General features: G+C 40.3%; 1 protein-coding gene across 4 annotated transcripts in view; it reads right to left on the bottom strand.

Moving 5' to 3' along the window:
• Window positions 1-16,163, bottom strand: part of CCDC149 (coiled-coil domain containing 149) — a 51,490-nt gene extending 35,327 nt beyond the window's left edge. For 2 of the 4 annotated variants that reach the window (XM_021395165.1, XM_021395167.1), the window contains exons 1-3: window positions 16,006-16,162; window positions 6,901-7,062; window positions 6,344-6,382 (exon numbers count right to left, since the gene is read on the bottom strand). In XM_021395165.1, coding sequence (XP_021250840.1) covers window positions 6,344-6,382; window positions 6,901-7,062; window positions 16,006-16,068 — 264 coding nt within the window. In that variant the 5' untranslated portion in view covers window positions 16,069-16,162. Of the gene's footprint in view, window positions 1-6,343; window positions 6,383-6,900; window positions 7,063-16,005 lie in introns of all 4 variants that reach the window. The other 2 variants (XM_021395168.1, XM_021395166.1) reach the window with 2 other exon arrangements.

Genomic DNA, 16,387 nt, shown 5'->3' with positions numbered 1-16,387 from the left:
TAAGAATTTACTAATGCACATCAGCAAATAGCTGTCAGACAGCAAGAGATCTTTGCTCATTACTGACCCACAGAATTTGAACTGATGATCCCAAAGAAAAACTATAAATAACATAGAACTCCAAACAGTCATCTCTGGCATTACATGCTACCCTTGAATTTGTACCCTTTAACCATTTTGCAAATCTAGCCACACATACACAGTGTTATTTTTCTCCACACCACTTTAAAAAATGATGGATAGTAACACAGTCTTTAATATACCTCTCAATCCTCTTGCACATAAATCTTATCTGACATTTTTAAAAAATAATAGACTTTGTGCCTTTAGATGCTGTCTGAAAAAGTAATTTGGCAAGGGGGAGAGGGGAGAATTTCCAAAATACCTTTACAGTTAAAAAAATATTTTAAAATACAAACAGGTATTATTTCTATGCCACAGCTTACAGTCTTTTATGTTTCTTCCAGCCACACCTTCAAACAAAGAACGCTGAGTTATAGGACAGGTGGAAAAAAAGTGTGATGAAACATTAAGCACACTTGATGGGTGTGACTGATAGCAATTTTAATTGCAGTTTCTCCTGCAGTGCTTTTATATGATTGCAGCGGCTGAATTAATACAGAAAAACCTGTTTTGCTTACCAACTACTACTGTTCACTGCAGTTTCCCTACAGTGAAGAAGCAAAAATCATCTTTCTTTTCATGTTGAAAGATTATGCTTAGAAGACTTCCAAATTTATAGGTCCTGTGCATATTAAACAAAATACACAAAATAGGTCATACTTCCCCAGGAAAAACAACAGCAAAAGTCAAAGCCTTGCCAAGCAGCCAAAAAACCCAGAAAGACTGCCTCTCTTCCTCTGAGTACCTGCACTTCTGAGAACCAGGAAGGAATCCCACCACAGAACCATACCAGTCAAAACTTGACAGGGCTTTGCTAAACAAGAAAAACTTGCTAACATTCATACACTTTCAAGATACTCAGCACTCCTGCTCATAAAATTGTTTTTATCGAGTTGTTTAATAAAACCAGAAAGCCACTCTATCACTAGACATATAAACCAAGTACGTCTCCCCTCCTTTAGAAGAAGTTTTCTGTGTGTTAGCTTAGCACAGGGTTACACGGGATCAAATAGCACCCAGCCAAACCTAAGGCACAGGCTGAAGGGTGACAAAGAAAGAAATGTTACCATCAGCTACAGACTCTTAAGAGGACAGTTTTTGCAAAGGTAACTTACATCATAAGCAGCAGCAGGGGTTAGTATTAACTAACACATATACTTGTAGAAGCCTTTCTTGTTGCCCCTGGCATCCCTGGACAGATTCAATTCCATTTGGGATTTATGGCTTCTCTAACTCCATCCCAGCTGCTCATACAATGTCTCTGGGCTCCTCCCAGGTTACCTGTCTATGCTGTCATTCTCTGTAGGCTTTCCTTTTGTGTTTGAGTTTGTCCAGGAGCTCCTTCTTCATCCATGAAGGCCTCCCGGCATTTTTGCCCGACTTCCTTTGTGTTAGGATGCATCACGGGACTCTACCAATCAGATCCTTGAAGGTGCCAAAATCTCTTCTCCCAAAGTAATAAGTTGTGAGCTCACAACCTCACCTCTCAGATATCACGAGAAGTTACTTGGCAGAAATTCCTTCAGTTTGAAGTTTCAGTAATGTACTTCAGCTCCCTCATACTTCATACAGGGAAGAGTAGGGCATCAGTTTTTTTTTGACAGTAGATGAATGCATTCAAAGAGAAATGATTAATTTTCACTTATACAAAGAATCCATACTAGGACAGAAGATTGTTTTGTTGGTTTAACAGAATTGGCTGCTTTGAGACTCTAGGGACAACTTAAACTTTGTTATAGTGCAGACAAAGAAAGAATCAAAAGCTCTTAAACACATTGAGTGCCCTGACTAATTAACAGAATATTTATCAAGAGTATTCAGGTGCAGGGGCACAGACAAGTATCTCTGTTCCATCAAGGTAAGACACAGCAATCAGAAGAGCAGAGCACATGATAGATCAGGTCTGAATAGCACTCAAAATTTTAAAGAGCGACTTTCACCACTGTTAGAATCAGCATTTCATCTCTGCAAACCTCATGCTTACTGCAATATCTACAGGTTGAAGAAACAACAGTGTCATTTCAAAAAAAATAATTCACAGCACGTCCAGGAAATTCTTGATTTTGCACACTGTCACCTGCTCCAAACAACAGAACGCCAAATTTCAGCATGCAGAAAACAAAATCTCTTCCCTGACTATGCTCTCACATTTTGAAATCCACAGGAATATTGTTCTCTGAAGTGTCGCAAAGGCAAACCATCTCACTGTTCTGCACCTGCTACCTCACACTGTGGCAGTCAAACATGCACCTACAAACCACAGCAAAGCACACAGGTCTCAATCTGGCACATGCATAATGTTTTTCATCTTCAAACTCTCTGAACAAAGGAGGAAATCACATTAATCTTCACAGCACTCGTGTGAGATAAATACAAAATGATTGCTTACCCCGTACAGTGCTTTATCTGAAGATTTTATCTCACAGGACTCTGAATGCAGCTTTTGTGCCTTAGCACAAGGCTAGCAAAACTTCCTGAATTCATTAATGAACAAATATTCACAGTAATCATTTTTTTTCCAACGATGTCAAAAATGGTCATAAGGCAATCCCTGAAGTTTGTTTTGAAACTGCATTGACAGTTGAGTACGCTAGGCTGGAAGCAGAAGTGAAAAGGATCAAAATGGGTCCATTTGCAGCACGTCACAGCATATTTCTATCTGGAGCCTCCAGTCTTTCTGATGCTCTGCTTGGCTCTAAATGCCACACTCATGAATTTATACATTAACAGAAGTGAAGCTGTCTAAACAAAGTCTCAGTGAGTGGTTAACGTGCTTCCATGATGTCAATCAAGGCTGAAGCAGCAAGAGTTCTGGCTTGAATGAATCACCTTGGAACATCTACGGATACCTATAACAGGATCAAGTACCGTGATTTTCAGGGAAGAGGCACACAGATTCTTGATGAGCCTTCTGATCTGGCAAAGAGATTAACTATAAATCTGTGCTTTGTAGCATGACTATGTCACCATTAAGTTATGAGACTAGTAATAGTGAGGGTGTCATGAGTATAGGACCCTGTTCAAGGCTCAACAGCTGCTTTGGAAAACACTGGACCCACTTGACTAAAAGAGAACTGATAGGGGAGAGAGACTGAGTACTCAACAAACATGCAAGGAAGATGCACTAGGATGATTAAGGAGTTGGAGCACCTTTTATGCTCACATGAGGAAAGGCTGAGAGAGCTGGAACTATTCGGCCCGGAATCTCCATCCTTGAAGATATAAAAGCCCAGCTGGACAAAGCCCTGAGCAACCTGCTCTAGCTGACCCTAACTGATCCAGATGATCTCAGGGGGTGACTTCCCTTGAGATCGCTCTGATTCCGATGATGTTTAGTCCAATTTAATTTGGTACTTCACACATTTAAAATACAAACATAAGACCTCACCAGGGAACAAATGCATTGCAGCTTTACTCTTGACACGCAACAACAAAGCTTCTCCCAGACTGAAGTTATACTGAAAAGTTAAACAATGTAGAAGAAAATAATAATCATTATAAATCAAGCTAGAAATCCCACTGATCTCTTTTTCTTTAACTTTTCCAGCACTGCTACACTGTCCAACAGATTTCTAGTACTCGTCATAAAATGTTGATGTCATCAAAATGTTCTGTATCACAGCAAATGCATAGAAATGCATATCACTGCAGAATGGGAGAATTTCAACTCATACAGGATGCACAACAGAGGCTCTGTAGGCAGATTAATATTTTAACATGCCTTTCAAAATAGGAAATGTCTACTGTTTACTATCTCTGGTGAATTCTAACATCAAAAATCAACTCTTCATTATTCCTACCTTCCTGAAACGTTTCATCACACCATTACTTATCCAAAAATTACTCTACACCTGACATCAGATGATGTTACAAAACTACATTACCTTCAGCTGCAGCACTTAATAGCAAATGTTTGGTGTAAAGAGGGGCCAAGAAAGCATTTCTAGCTCATAGGCTGTGGTAGTACTATTAACCGTAAAACACCTACTGTGGGAGAAGAGGTTACAGCAACAATTTCTCATTCCCACTTCTGCTGCTTGGCAGAATGGTATACATCTAGAGCAATCTTTGGATTATGTCAGAGACGCGTACCACCACACACATGGCTTCGAGAGGGAAAATACTGCAGAGTGTTGCACACTATGATACCTTTTAAGTGAAACCAGTCTGTATCTGCTTGCTGACTGAAATTGCCCAGTTACATGAGATTTCCAAACAAGAGAACTCTGTGTTGTGATAAATGAGAAAAGGCATGCTACTGAAGAAAAGATGTTTTAAGAAGTCACAAAGCATAATAAAGGTGAAAAACAAAGAAATGAAAGAGAAGAAAGTAGCAAACCCAACCTACCAATTACATTTAGGGTTGTAGACTGACGTTTCAACAGTAATTTCTCATTTGCAGTACAGAAACGTAACAGACAGCAAATTGTTCAGCATGTGATGTTTTCATCTCACTCCTGACCACAAGAACAGCCTGTACAGTTGTGTCACACAAAATCCATTCCAGGATGGGGATCTTTTATAAAGTGACTGTGCAGTTAACAAACTTCTCAAAGCAGACAGCTAGATTTTCTGAGCAAAAAAGGGACTGGAAAAGTCCAAAAGAGCACAGAGAACATAACTCTTACTTGAATAAGAAAATGTACTCAAATAAATGCATTTACAGTAATAGTGGAAAAAATACAACTTTATTTTATCATGCTTTGGTGCATTTCTCAAAATAAAACTATCCTCTTCCTGACAACGGTTGCCCTAACTACTCCAGACCATACACCTTGTATGTTACAGACACACTTCCTGAGAAAACAAGAACTCAAGAAGGGCACTAACAGCCTATTAATATACAGGCTGTAATACATGTTGTCACTGGGGGGGACCTCCAAAATGACCCCAACTGAGAACAAGATTTTCTTTCTTTCTCTCTTAGCTAGCATGAATACATCATTTCCTCACAGAAAAAGACTCCTAGGTAGATTAAATGTCTTTTCAAGCATCATGATGAAATTTGCCAAAACTTAACATAGTCGCAGCATCTGAATTTAGAATAAATTCTACCAGTATTTTAGAAACAAGTGTCAGCTTTGTTTTGAAAAAACGTAGAACAGCATCTGTGGGATGCTGCCAAGTCTCCCTTCCTATTCATCTCTGTAATGACCCATACACTACATTGCTGATTTTATTTTTTTCATTTTATTGTATATTCTTCAGTCCCAATTTGAGTAGTTACAATGCTCAAACCCACATCTGGTCATAAACTTTCATTAGAACTGTGTTAATAGAATTTAAATAAATTATGCAAAATAACAAGCAAGTTAAATGATTCTGCACTGAGACACTGACTTCTCAGCAGCTATTTGTTTAAGTGCATGAAGGAGTAATTACATCGCCTCTGAAAGTTTTGTTTAAAACAAGCAAAACTCTACGACCCTAGAAGTTTAATAAAATAGCAAGAAGTACATTCAGACTCCAAGTGAAAGGATGATCAATAAAAATTCTGCCACTAATATCCATGCAATATCCATGGTTTAAGCAGTCCAAGGCTGAGACTTTCAAGACTAGCAATTACAGGAACAATGTTTGTCCTTTTGGATACTCCTGTCCTCTCTTCTCACATATTTTGCTTTGGGCATTTTTTTTTTTTCTAAAAGTTAAGATAATAACAGGGTGTGACAAACAACATCCTGCAACAGGGACACTGTTTATAGAACTCTGGGAAAAATAAAGTGTGTAGGCATTAAGATTTTCAGGGGAACCATAAAATCCAATTACTGTTGTTCTTACCACTTATAACCCATAGAACTCAAATGACTTGGGAGAGTACCTAATGGAAAACAGTACCTACAACAATAAATTAACAATTATGGGATGCAGACAACACATTCCCAATCTGCTTCTGAAGTATGAAAAGTTCAGTCATGAACCCATTTTAGAGCTCAATGCAGGAAGGATAAACAAGGAAAACAATCTCACATTTCTGTACACTGTCCAATTTCAGTCTTAGGTAAACATAAAAGCAATAACCATATATTCTAATTAATGATAGTTCAGATATTTCAAGATTAAATGTTTAGAACAGAGCAAAAGAAGTCTCAATTTAAAAACTGACCTTTCAGTTTGCAGAAATGTTTGTTTTTTACCGGATTTCATAGCTAGCATTTTCATACTTTTGCAAAAAACTTTTGAAGTAGATAAGTAATATCAAACAAAAAATAAATCCTACCTGTTTCCTCTTTTCAGGGGGAAGGGATGGATCCCCATCCTACAAATAAACAGGTACATGTTATTGGCAACTTACTTCTCAAGCTTTGAGAATCGCTTTTTAAAACGTAATTTTAAGTAAAATGTTTTAAAAAGTGTTTGGAGAATACTGCATCTTGATTAATACCAGTAATATTAATTTTACCTTACATTTTTTTCTAAGGCTTAAGATTTTTTTGTCTTTCTAAAACAGCAGGTCATTACAAATTTATTTTGCAATGTTTTTCATAACGGTACATTAAGTTGCTGTGGAATAATAATACTGCAGTCAGTTTTTAAATGGAATTATGACTGAAACTAATTTTCTCCAAGCACAAACTGTCTTTCTGTGTCTTATATAACAGCCACTACCTCATCAGTGCGGAACAAATGAGTAATAATACGATCAGGACTGTACAACTGCAGGGCTACTATAAACAAGTACCTAAACGCTTTTTACAGCATTCATTATAGAGTGCTTTTGATATTCAAGTTGTTTCTTGTCCCCAACTCATGCGGTATACGATAAGAACAACCTACAATCAGCTCCCGGTACTTCTTTTTCAGAGACTGGTGTCGTTCCCGTAACTGGTTGGCCATGAGCTTATACTGGTCTCTTTCCTGTTGACAGGTGTCCAGCTCTTTGGAGAGGATCAGTAAGGCCTCCTTTTTACTTTCGAGCTTCCTCTTGCACACCAGGTACTGCAGAGGAGAAAAAGCAACATGATTGTTACAAGCCACTCCTACCCCAGTCAGTACTAGATTCAACAGTCTCCAGTGTTTCATGGAGGAGATGGAAGACAACTCACTGCACAGAATGAAACTCTGTTACAAATCCTCTTAGCTTATTGTTAATCACTGAAAAGAAATCTGTTATTTCAGAATCACTAAAATCCATTTGCAAGGCCACACGCTCTCCTGATTACCGTGAGTTACAAAATTTAGCAATTTATATTTCCACTCTTTTCCCTCCTATGTAATAGTATAAGAAGTCTCACAATTTGGCCTGAAAGCCCAGGAAGGTTGCAGGAAGAAGAGGCCTTTGCAAATGCCCTTTTCTACTTGCCTCCACAAGAGGCAGCTCTGCTAGCTACCAGCACTTGCCACCTCGTACTCCCTGCCCTCCCTCTCCTCCCCACTACCAGCGATGTCCTCTGGACTCATTCTGTCTCCTAGCAATGAAAGGGGCACTGCTATGGCCAAAAGAGTAGTATGAGTGGCTACCAAAAAGTACCTGAATCAATTTTAGTCTGTACCCTATAGGCACTGACAAAAGAAAATTACTTCAGTGCCCCGGTGCACTGCAATACTACACATGCTTGTTGAGACATAAGAATGTGAAATAATGCAGGAATATTGAGAGCATTTGAAAGAAGAGGGAAGACAGAAGTGAGACTTTCACTCCTTTCACCACCTCTTATGTGTAGGGCTCATACACAAAGAGAAGCAGAGCTTACTAATCTCAGTTCTTCTGCACTTATCTGATCTACTTCACTGCCATTCCTTATGGAGAGGAAGAGAGAGCAACATCTACATCACCATCTCCTGCAGCAGCTGAATTTTACCTATGAGAAGCTTCAGGCAACTTTTTCCATTTAACACGGCGGTCAGTCAGCAGATTCTCACCCATCTCCTGACACTACTCATGCTACGTAATATTTCTAATTCTGATGTTACTCACATGAGATGTGGCACTAAATACACTCTGAATGTGCTCTGCAAGAGACCAAATATCACAGCATTCATGAAAACAATTTATAGTTTCATTACGTACTCTGACAAGAATACTTTGTCATTATCGGCTCTGGCACAAAGCAAGAGCATCAGCACTTCCATACTCTCAAAGTCAGTGCCGTTCTTTGGGATAAAAATCATCACTCGTATGTAGTACTTACTTGGAACTGACTTTCTTAACCTCAATTTCAAGGAAATGAGAAAGGGAAAGGAGAGTTTAGCACAGTAGTACAGACAACATTTTCCAAAAATGGTAAATGCTTAGTTGCAAAAAAGTCAAAAGGGAACGAGAAAAGCAATTCCAAGAAGGATTTGAACTCTCAAAAAGGACACTTCTACCTTGGATTAATTTTATTTCTGGCACTACTGAAGTTGAAATCCTGCCATAAATTTTCTGGATTATGATGCCTTCGCATCAACTTTACAAAGGCAACTGTAACTCTGTACTTATGTCCTTACTGATACCTTACACAAATGTCAAGTACTCTGATAAAACACGGAAAGCCATCAGAAGCTAAACTTTAATATTGTCAGCAAGAGATTATAGTGACGTGGTAAACCGCCCTGAACCTGATAAAATCATTCTTTGCTTACAGTGAAATACTTGTCTTTGACAATCTATTTTCTTTTTCCAGTTTCATCTCATGCATTAGTCCATTCTAAAATATGCCTTCACCATACTCTTCGTAAATAAGAACAATCTGACACAGTAATTACAAACAACTCCCCCAGTCACTTAAAAAACACAGAACAAAGCAAAAACCCCAAACCCTGAACCAGCCCCATTCCTGCAAATGGCCACTCATGGGGTGCTGTGTGAAAGTCAGAAGCTGACCCGGACTGTGAGCTAGACCACAGAATCCTTACCAGGCAGGAAGCACAGTGATAAACAAAACCTGCTTCTGCCATAAACCTCAGGCCTCTATGATGCACACCTTCAAGACACAACAGTGGGGCTTCACCTTTTACAGCAGCATTGGTGAGAATAACAGATAATGGAGAGTCTCCTTACGTCAGCAGCAGCTGAACCCTAAGCAAACTGTAGGAACAGTGGTGTTCAGGACCTAAATGAAAAGCAATAATCATCTCCTCCTTGCATAAAATGAGTTTTAACTTGGTGAATTAAATGCCGATGATGCGCCATATGGAAGAAAGTGGCCTGGCATCTTTCATTGATATACACTCTGGATTTTACTATAAAAATCAGTGTCTAGTGAGCTTTTTGAAGCCATTTTTGTCTTTTGCATATATTGACTTTCCCATATAAATAGCATAAAAATAGCAATAATGTATAGTAATTTGTTTCCACAGGTTTATGGTACAAGAAACAATAAAGTCACAGCATTCTTGTGGAATTTGATTATTCAGCAGAGCTATGTTTTCAATTCCAATTACCATTTTTGAAAGAAAAACAAATTATACAAAGAAAGACCTGAAGGAAGTTATTCAATATAGATATGCTTCAGAATATATATTAAAAAAAAAAAAAGAAAAAAAGAACAAATGTACTAATGACCGTAAGTTGACTTAACCAGTGTGTAACTTCTACTTGCAGAACTAACTGAATCCCATCAAGTCTTCCACACATGAGCAAAGGAGTGCAGCAAAGGTGGTATGCTTTCAAAAGGAACATAGGAGCTTAAAGGTCTTAATGGAACAATGCAAGCACTAAGGAAAATTTTCCAGCATTGTCTGAGAAGAGGAATTCAACAGATGCTTCTGGAATTCGTATAAAGATTTCTTCCTCTGAACGTGACAAAAGAAGGCTACGTCTCACATATAGCCTATTAGTGAGACAAACAAGTGCATTCTGTTATCTACTGTAAGAATACGGTATATTCTTGTTATTTTTTGTTTCCTTTTAATTGACATTTCAAAAGAATCTTTGAATTTAAAAAACAAAGTTAAACAAGAACCAGCTACTACACTTTCAGTCTAAAAGCTACTACATACAACTTCTCATATCTGCCTTGTGACTTTTATCTACCAATTCGCTGTTATCTGTAATAAAGCAAATTATAATTGCTACAAGGAAGATCATAATAATTAAAGGAATATATATGACATCCTACATTACTGCCTGAACTGCTTTACAGCCAGATAACTACTTTAGTGAAATTGAGTAAAAAGAGACTGACATTACAGGAGAGTGGAGCTGCTCCAAGGTGACTCTACATCAAACACTTACTATTTGTCCACTGCTATTTTTAGAGACAGATCCGGACAGATCTCATTAATGACACCACAGACATGGTCTAATAATCAAATGAAGCTGGGACACGTCAAGGTTTTCAACCTTCTTTTTTTAAACAAACAAACACCAAATTCCTATCGCAGAATAATTAAAATTAAATTAAAATTAAATTTAATTTAATTTAAATAAAGTACAAATTACTGGCATATACTTGGTTATTTCGTGGCAATCGGTGCCAAGAAGGAAAATACCTGAGGCTGAAAGCAAAGATATCTTCTCTAAGTTCTGCTTTGAAATCAATGTGGTTCATACGTCACATTCCCTTAACACTCGAGGACTTTGTGTCCTCCCCCACGTGGGCCTGGAAATCCATAATTCACCACACTCTCAGAGAAACTATAAACTCTATTCAACATATTTTGGACAAGAGAACCAACCACTAATTAACTGCCTTTAGTTTTATCAAATTTCACTTCAATGCGCTCTCGGAGGCAATTTTGTTGTGCAAGTAACAAATTGAAGAGTCCCAAGATGTACCGCAACATCACTGTCTGGGGCGTTTGCTGACCCGGTTTCAGTAATGTTGCTTCCCTTAAGTTGGAAGAGTTTAACCTGAAGTCATCTGGAAGAGTCAAGCACTCAAACCAATATACAATTACTGGCCATTTGCCACTCACCTCCAATAAAATCCGAAACAATGTAGTTACCTTGGTTGTAACACAACACCAACTCCTACTGCCCCAGCACTTCCTCCTCTAGCTACCTCCTAAATGCTAAAGTTTGGGGCAAGCTGGTATCATTCACTGTAATATAAGCAGCTTGCTCAAAACACCAGATCTTGTCCTGGTGACGGTATTACACCACATCATCTCCACTGATCCTTTAAGAATTAACGTCAAGTCATCTGATTTGATTATTCGGAACCATTTCATAATGAGACCCAGACCTACATTTACATTCTAATATTTGCATTACTAACTTCCCTATACTTGCTCCCCAGTATCCTTGTGACTAGGATTCTTTGGTTCTAGGACTATCTTAGTCCAATCTGGAACATGGAGACGTGAGAAGCAGACACTTGCTTTGTTGCCGGAACGCCCAGCAGGCAGGTCTCTAGCACCTCTCCCACAGTTCCCAAGAACTATGGAAAAAAGTAAGTCACTGTGTAAGATCCTTTAGCATTTCCACTCCCTTTCCCAAAGGAGTGCATCCATTTCCCCCACTCTGCTCTTGTCTACAGTTGCTGGCATTTGCCCTTATTCTGAAAACCTCCAAGACAAGTGGTTCCAAACCCTGCACAATCCCCTCAGATAGGTTTGGTTAATTATATTTCACATCCTGTTTGAGGTCAGAAAATTAAAGATACACTGTAGTTATGAAAATCTCACTAATTTTCTTTCCTCTTCAGTTCATTGTGCAATAATAAAGGTACAATCTACCAATTACAAGCAGGTTAAGTTTCTCAATCTTGTTCAGAATTCACGTCAGGAACATGTGGCTATTTCAACTAGAACTACAGCTCAACAGTTGTAGTTCAGATAAGTCATTCCTCAAAACTATTCCTCCAAGTTTTAAGCTGGCAATGATTAGGGAAGGAAGCTCAAGAGCACATTCATATCACTTCCCTGTGCAGTGCCAAAGATCATACACAGTTAATAATCAAGAAATAGCCTCCCGAGAATGACAAATTAAATGGAGACTAAATTTCTTCCAGCTAATTTGAAGAACAGTCATGTATGAGTAGCTGTAAATAGCACAAAGTAGATGCCACAGTTATGTGGGAGGTGAAAAGGAAAGAGTAGCATTTTGACATTGGATTTAATTCTAAAAATTGGCAAATGCAAGAGGGAAGCCATCAGAAAGAAGGGGGGGACAGTCACTCTAACCTATGAGTATCCTAGGAAACCTCCTTGTTTTCAGTGAAAATCACCACCAAAAGTACATGTTCTTCAACCAGTATAACATGAGAACTGGTGCCAACTCTCGGAAAGTTAACAGAAGAACAGACACTGACTTCAGTAGAAAGCAGACTGAACTGATAGAAGTCAGCTCTCCAGAGCAAGGGCAGAGGTGGTCTTGCACACTATGCAAAAGCAGTTTTTCCCTTCCACATACGATCTTCTGATACTATTCAACTCATCTCACCACCCCATGATCATGCTAACACTTATTTCCCAATCGCTATTTCTGTCACCATCTCTAGATCAAATGATTCCAAGGTAGATTACATGAAATTCAGGCAAAAACTGAAATCACGCTCATCTCTATAGCAGAAGCTTCCAACTCTGAATGTTCTACAACCTCTCAAAACACAGCTACCTCACCTATCCTCTAACAGCATCCATATATCATGCTTTTCATTCCTGTTAATAACATTTAGTTATGCTTCCTCTCTCCTATACAGGGAAGAAAACTGAGCCGGTAAGGAACTGACCTGCATGAGCTAAGTTAGTAACTTAGCCTATCTGTAAACACTAAGTCAGGCTGAGAAGTAAATATGGACATTTAAAAATACTTAACAGCAAACAAACAAAACTCCACAATGAAGATTTTGGAGACCAAAATTATTTTCAAGAATTCTTTTCAGTGAAGAGCCCTGTATAACACCTTACCGTAACTGCTTTCTAGCAGTGCACTCAGCCAAACAAGTAATATGTCATACTTCCCTTTTTTCATCCTCTTCCTGGTGGGACAGATACTTTGTTTGCATCATGGATTTATGTGTGTTTTTTTGTTTTGTTTGCTTGTTTTCTAAATAAGAGACATACAAAGACATGTTCAAAGGAATGGGTCCTCCTCTTGAGATAGTATTTTGAGAATTATTAAAATCACTTGTTTCTGGAGAATTTAGGCCACCATCCAATCTCAGTCCAGCCAGCAAGAAAGTTCTTGCTATGACATTTGTGTCAAACAAACAATTATTGCGTAGATATTAATTCTACAGCTTTACAATGTCTTTTAAATATCTTAAACCTGGGCTATGCAGTAATGCAGATGTTAGACAAAAATCCAGACTCCAGGCAGAAATTATCTTGTAATCCAACAGAGTGTTTCACCTTTATATATATTTACCCACGAAGAATACTTGAACTCAGCTCAGGAGCGGGAAAAATTTATGTAGATTCTCACTCCTGTAGCTTGCTCTTTTGTATTTAGTTTGCAAGATTATCAGCGGAAAGAATGACTCCTTCTGTTCCTTCAATATTTGCTAAGGTGGCTTTTTCCCAGCGTGCCTTTCTATGACAACCTATTCATTGTTAAAGACTATTCAAGGTACATATGGCACAAATACTGTTGAACTGGGTGCACATTAAGCCTGAAAGGCTGTAGCACAAGTGGAAACCACTTGTAAGCATGGAGGCCAAACACATGCAACAAGCTGGTGACGAGCATTATAAAAGCAGCAAAGGAGATGTGAAAGGGCACAGAGCAAAAGGTGCTAAAGTGGAACAAGAGTAAAAAGGACAAAAATGGTAAACACAGAAAAAGAGAACACCAAAATAAGCAAGCATTCTTTTTTTCTAATGAAGCATGAAAAGCCAAACTACAGAGATAGACAGCTGTGTGTACAAGCATTTGAGTCTATATATATATCTCTACGGACCAAAACTGCACACTACCGCTTTTCCTAACACCTGCAACACCAGACATAAAAATCTTACAGTTGCTTTGACAAGTATTTCAAGGGAAGTGCCTTCTAGCTTTCAAATTTGGAGGACCGAGTGTGTGGAAATGAACAAGTATGTCACATTGATTTGAACCCACTGACTTCTGGTCTTTTAGGTCAAGATTTAAATCCCATTCTATTTTTTAACTGTCCATCAGTTATGCGAGAGTGTTTGTTTAGAGGTACCAAGTCTCCTGCCAGTGTTAAACCTTATGCTTTGACAGTGTCTCAAAATGTTTGTGTAATGCGTAGGGAACAAATCTTAAATTACCTAACTGAAACTAAGAGGTCTGGAAACTAAGCTCTACACCTTCCCCTGAAATTGCAGGTTGAGGAATAGAGTAAATCAGAAAAACATACTACAAGTTACTTCATAAGTTAGAGCCACTTTCTCACAGACCCCCTAGTATGTTAATGGGTTGACTGCACAAAGTTAATCACCATAGTCAAAGAAGTAGGAAGGCAGAAGAGAAAAGCCTGTATCCTGCCACTGTGCTCTATAGACTTCATGTAGAAACAAAGGCTGTATGTGTACTGTGGGAACAGATAGAAAGGAAGGAAAAATGGAGTACAAGTCACTATGTCTCTGTTTCTGAAAAACAAAACAAAAAAACCCAGGAATTATATGTATGCTACAGTATTTGCAAGAATGTAGCTTAGCACCGTCATTAAACTTTGCTACACTCAAGAAACCCCGAAAACAGAAATAAGCATTCGGTTTCTGGATTGAGTCTTTAGGTTAAATCATAACAAAAGTCATAAAGTTCTAGAGTAACTCTAGATGACATTTAAAGCTGAGAACAGGGCCGTTTGCTTTGAACACACCTTGTGAACTGTCAGTAGTTCTTACCCTTCCCTATCACGCAACACTATATCCTCCCACAAACAAAACTCCCATTTGGGAACAGAGATGTCAGATGCAACACTGCACAACCAGGTACCGAAAATATGCTTTTCACTCTCTTATGGGTTATCTTGTGTGTTTGAAAGTATGGTGTGTACAAAAAGACTTCAGTTCTGAAAGCAATGCATAGTCCTGGCCCTCATGAATTCTGAATTCCTTGAGACACACATCAGGTTTGAGACTGAACATGTGTACTTTTGATAGGTCAGAGCCTTAGGCCATCTTTAAAAACATAATGGAGGCAAAGCCCTCCAGAAAGAGGAGTTCATTTATGCGGATAGTACTGTACAACAGTTAGGTTCTCATTTAGACATGAGCATTTTGCACAAAGTTTTGTTTGTTAGCTGTAAACATAAAACACTATTTTGATATTCTATAGCAATTCAAAAAATCATAACGCCCAACTACTCGAACATAAGCATATTGCCTATTAAATGGGCTCAACACTGACGATACTCCCTTAAATGATCCTGGTGTCATGTTGGTCTGAGTTTGGCAATGTATCTCCCAAGAACATGTGTACTTGAAGATCTCGAGGAACTTTTAATGTGGAAATAGCAGATAACATTTGCTAATCCTTAGCAAGTCCACCCTCTACCTGATAAATGGCAGTGCGGATGACAACACCTGTCGTTTACGGTCCAAGCACTCTACACACTGAAGTGCCTGCTCTGTCCCACGCGCCATGCCCGCAGCCCACAGTGCCACGCTGGCTGCAGGGCTGTGCTCCTGACGCAGGGTTGCAGGTGCCGGACCTCAGTGTCTGTCAGCACAAGGCCTGAGGCCTCAGATCCGCCTGGATTTCAAACCAAGAGCAGCACTGCTGCCTACACACCGCCTTCCAGCAAGCGAACGGGAATTAACGCAGGCGAACTGAGCAGCAGGGCTTGCCGCGGGATGGGACGGAAGAGGCAGCGCTGAGCGGGCTCACACTGTGCAGCAGCGGCTGCTCCCCGCCCAGCTCGGCCCTGCACGGCTCACACCTCCCGGCGCGCAGCCCCGTCGCTCCCGGGCAGCGCACGGCGGCAGCGGCCCGCAGCTGGGGCTCCGCCGCACCGCGGCCTGCCCGTCACCCGGCAGGACCGGACCCGTGGGCCAGGCCGCGATGGGGAGGCAGGGCCGCCCCCCGCCCTCCCGCCGCCTCACCTCGCTCACCAGCCCCTGCCAGTCGCTCTCGCTGCGGTGGGAGCTCATGACTCCGGCGGGCATACGGCGGCGAGCGGCTCCGCCCGCCCCGGCGCGGCCTTCCGCCGAGCAGCCCGCGGGGAGAGGCGGGGCCTGGCCGGGCCGCGGAGCGCGGCCTGGGCCGCCTACGCGCTGGTGAAGTTGCTGTGCAGGCTCGGACGCGGCAAGGCAGGGCGCCGGGGGCCGCCTGGGCGCGGAACAGCCAGCCCCGCGAGGAGGGAGCTGTCCGAGGACGCGCTGGTGTCAGCTATGAAAGCGCGGAAGTTCAAGTGCACTGCGCACACGGTGCTCCCCATTCCTCTGGGTACCTGAGGGGTCAGCCATACCATTAACTGCACTGCAA

Source organism: Numida meleagris, chromosome 4, assembly GCF_002078875.1.
Source record: "Numida meleagris isolate 19003 breed g44 Domestic line chromosome 4, NumMel1.0, whole genome shotgun sequence".
Classification (NCBI taxonomy): domain Eukaryota; kingdom Metazoa; phylum Chordata; class Aves; order Galliformes; family Numididae; genus Numida; species Numida meleagris.
Note: the sequence above shows the minus strand (reverse complement) of the source record. Positions and strands in the feature narration are given on the sequence as shown.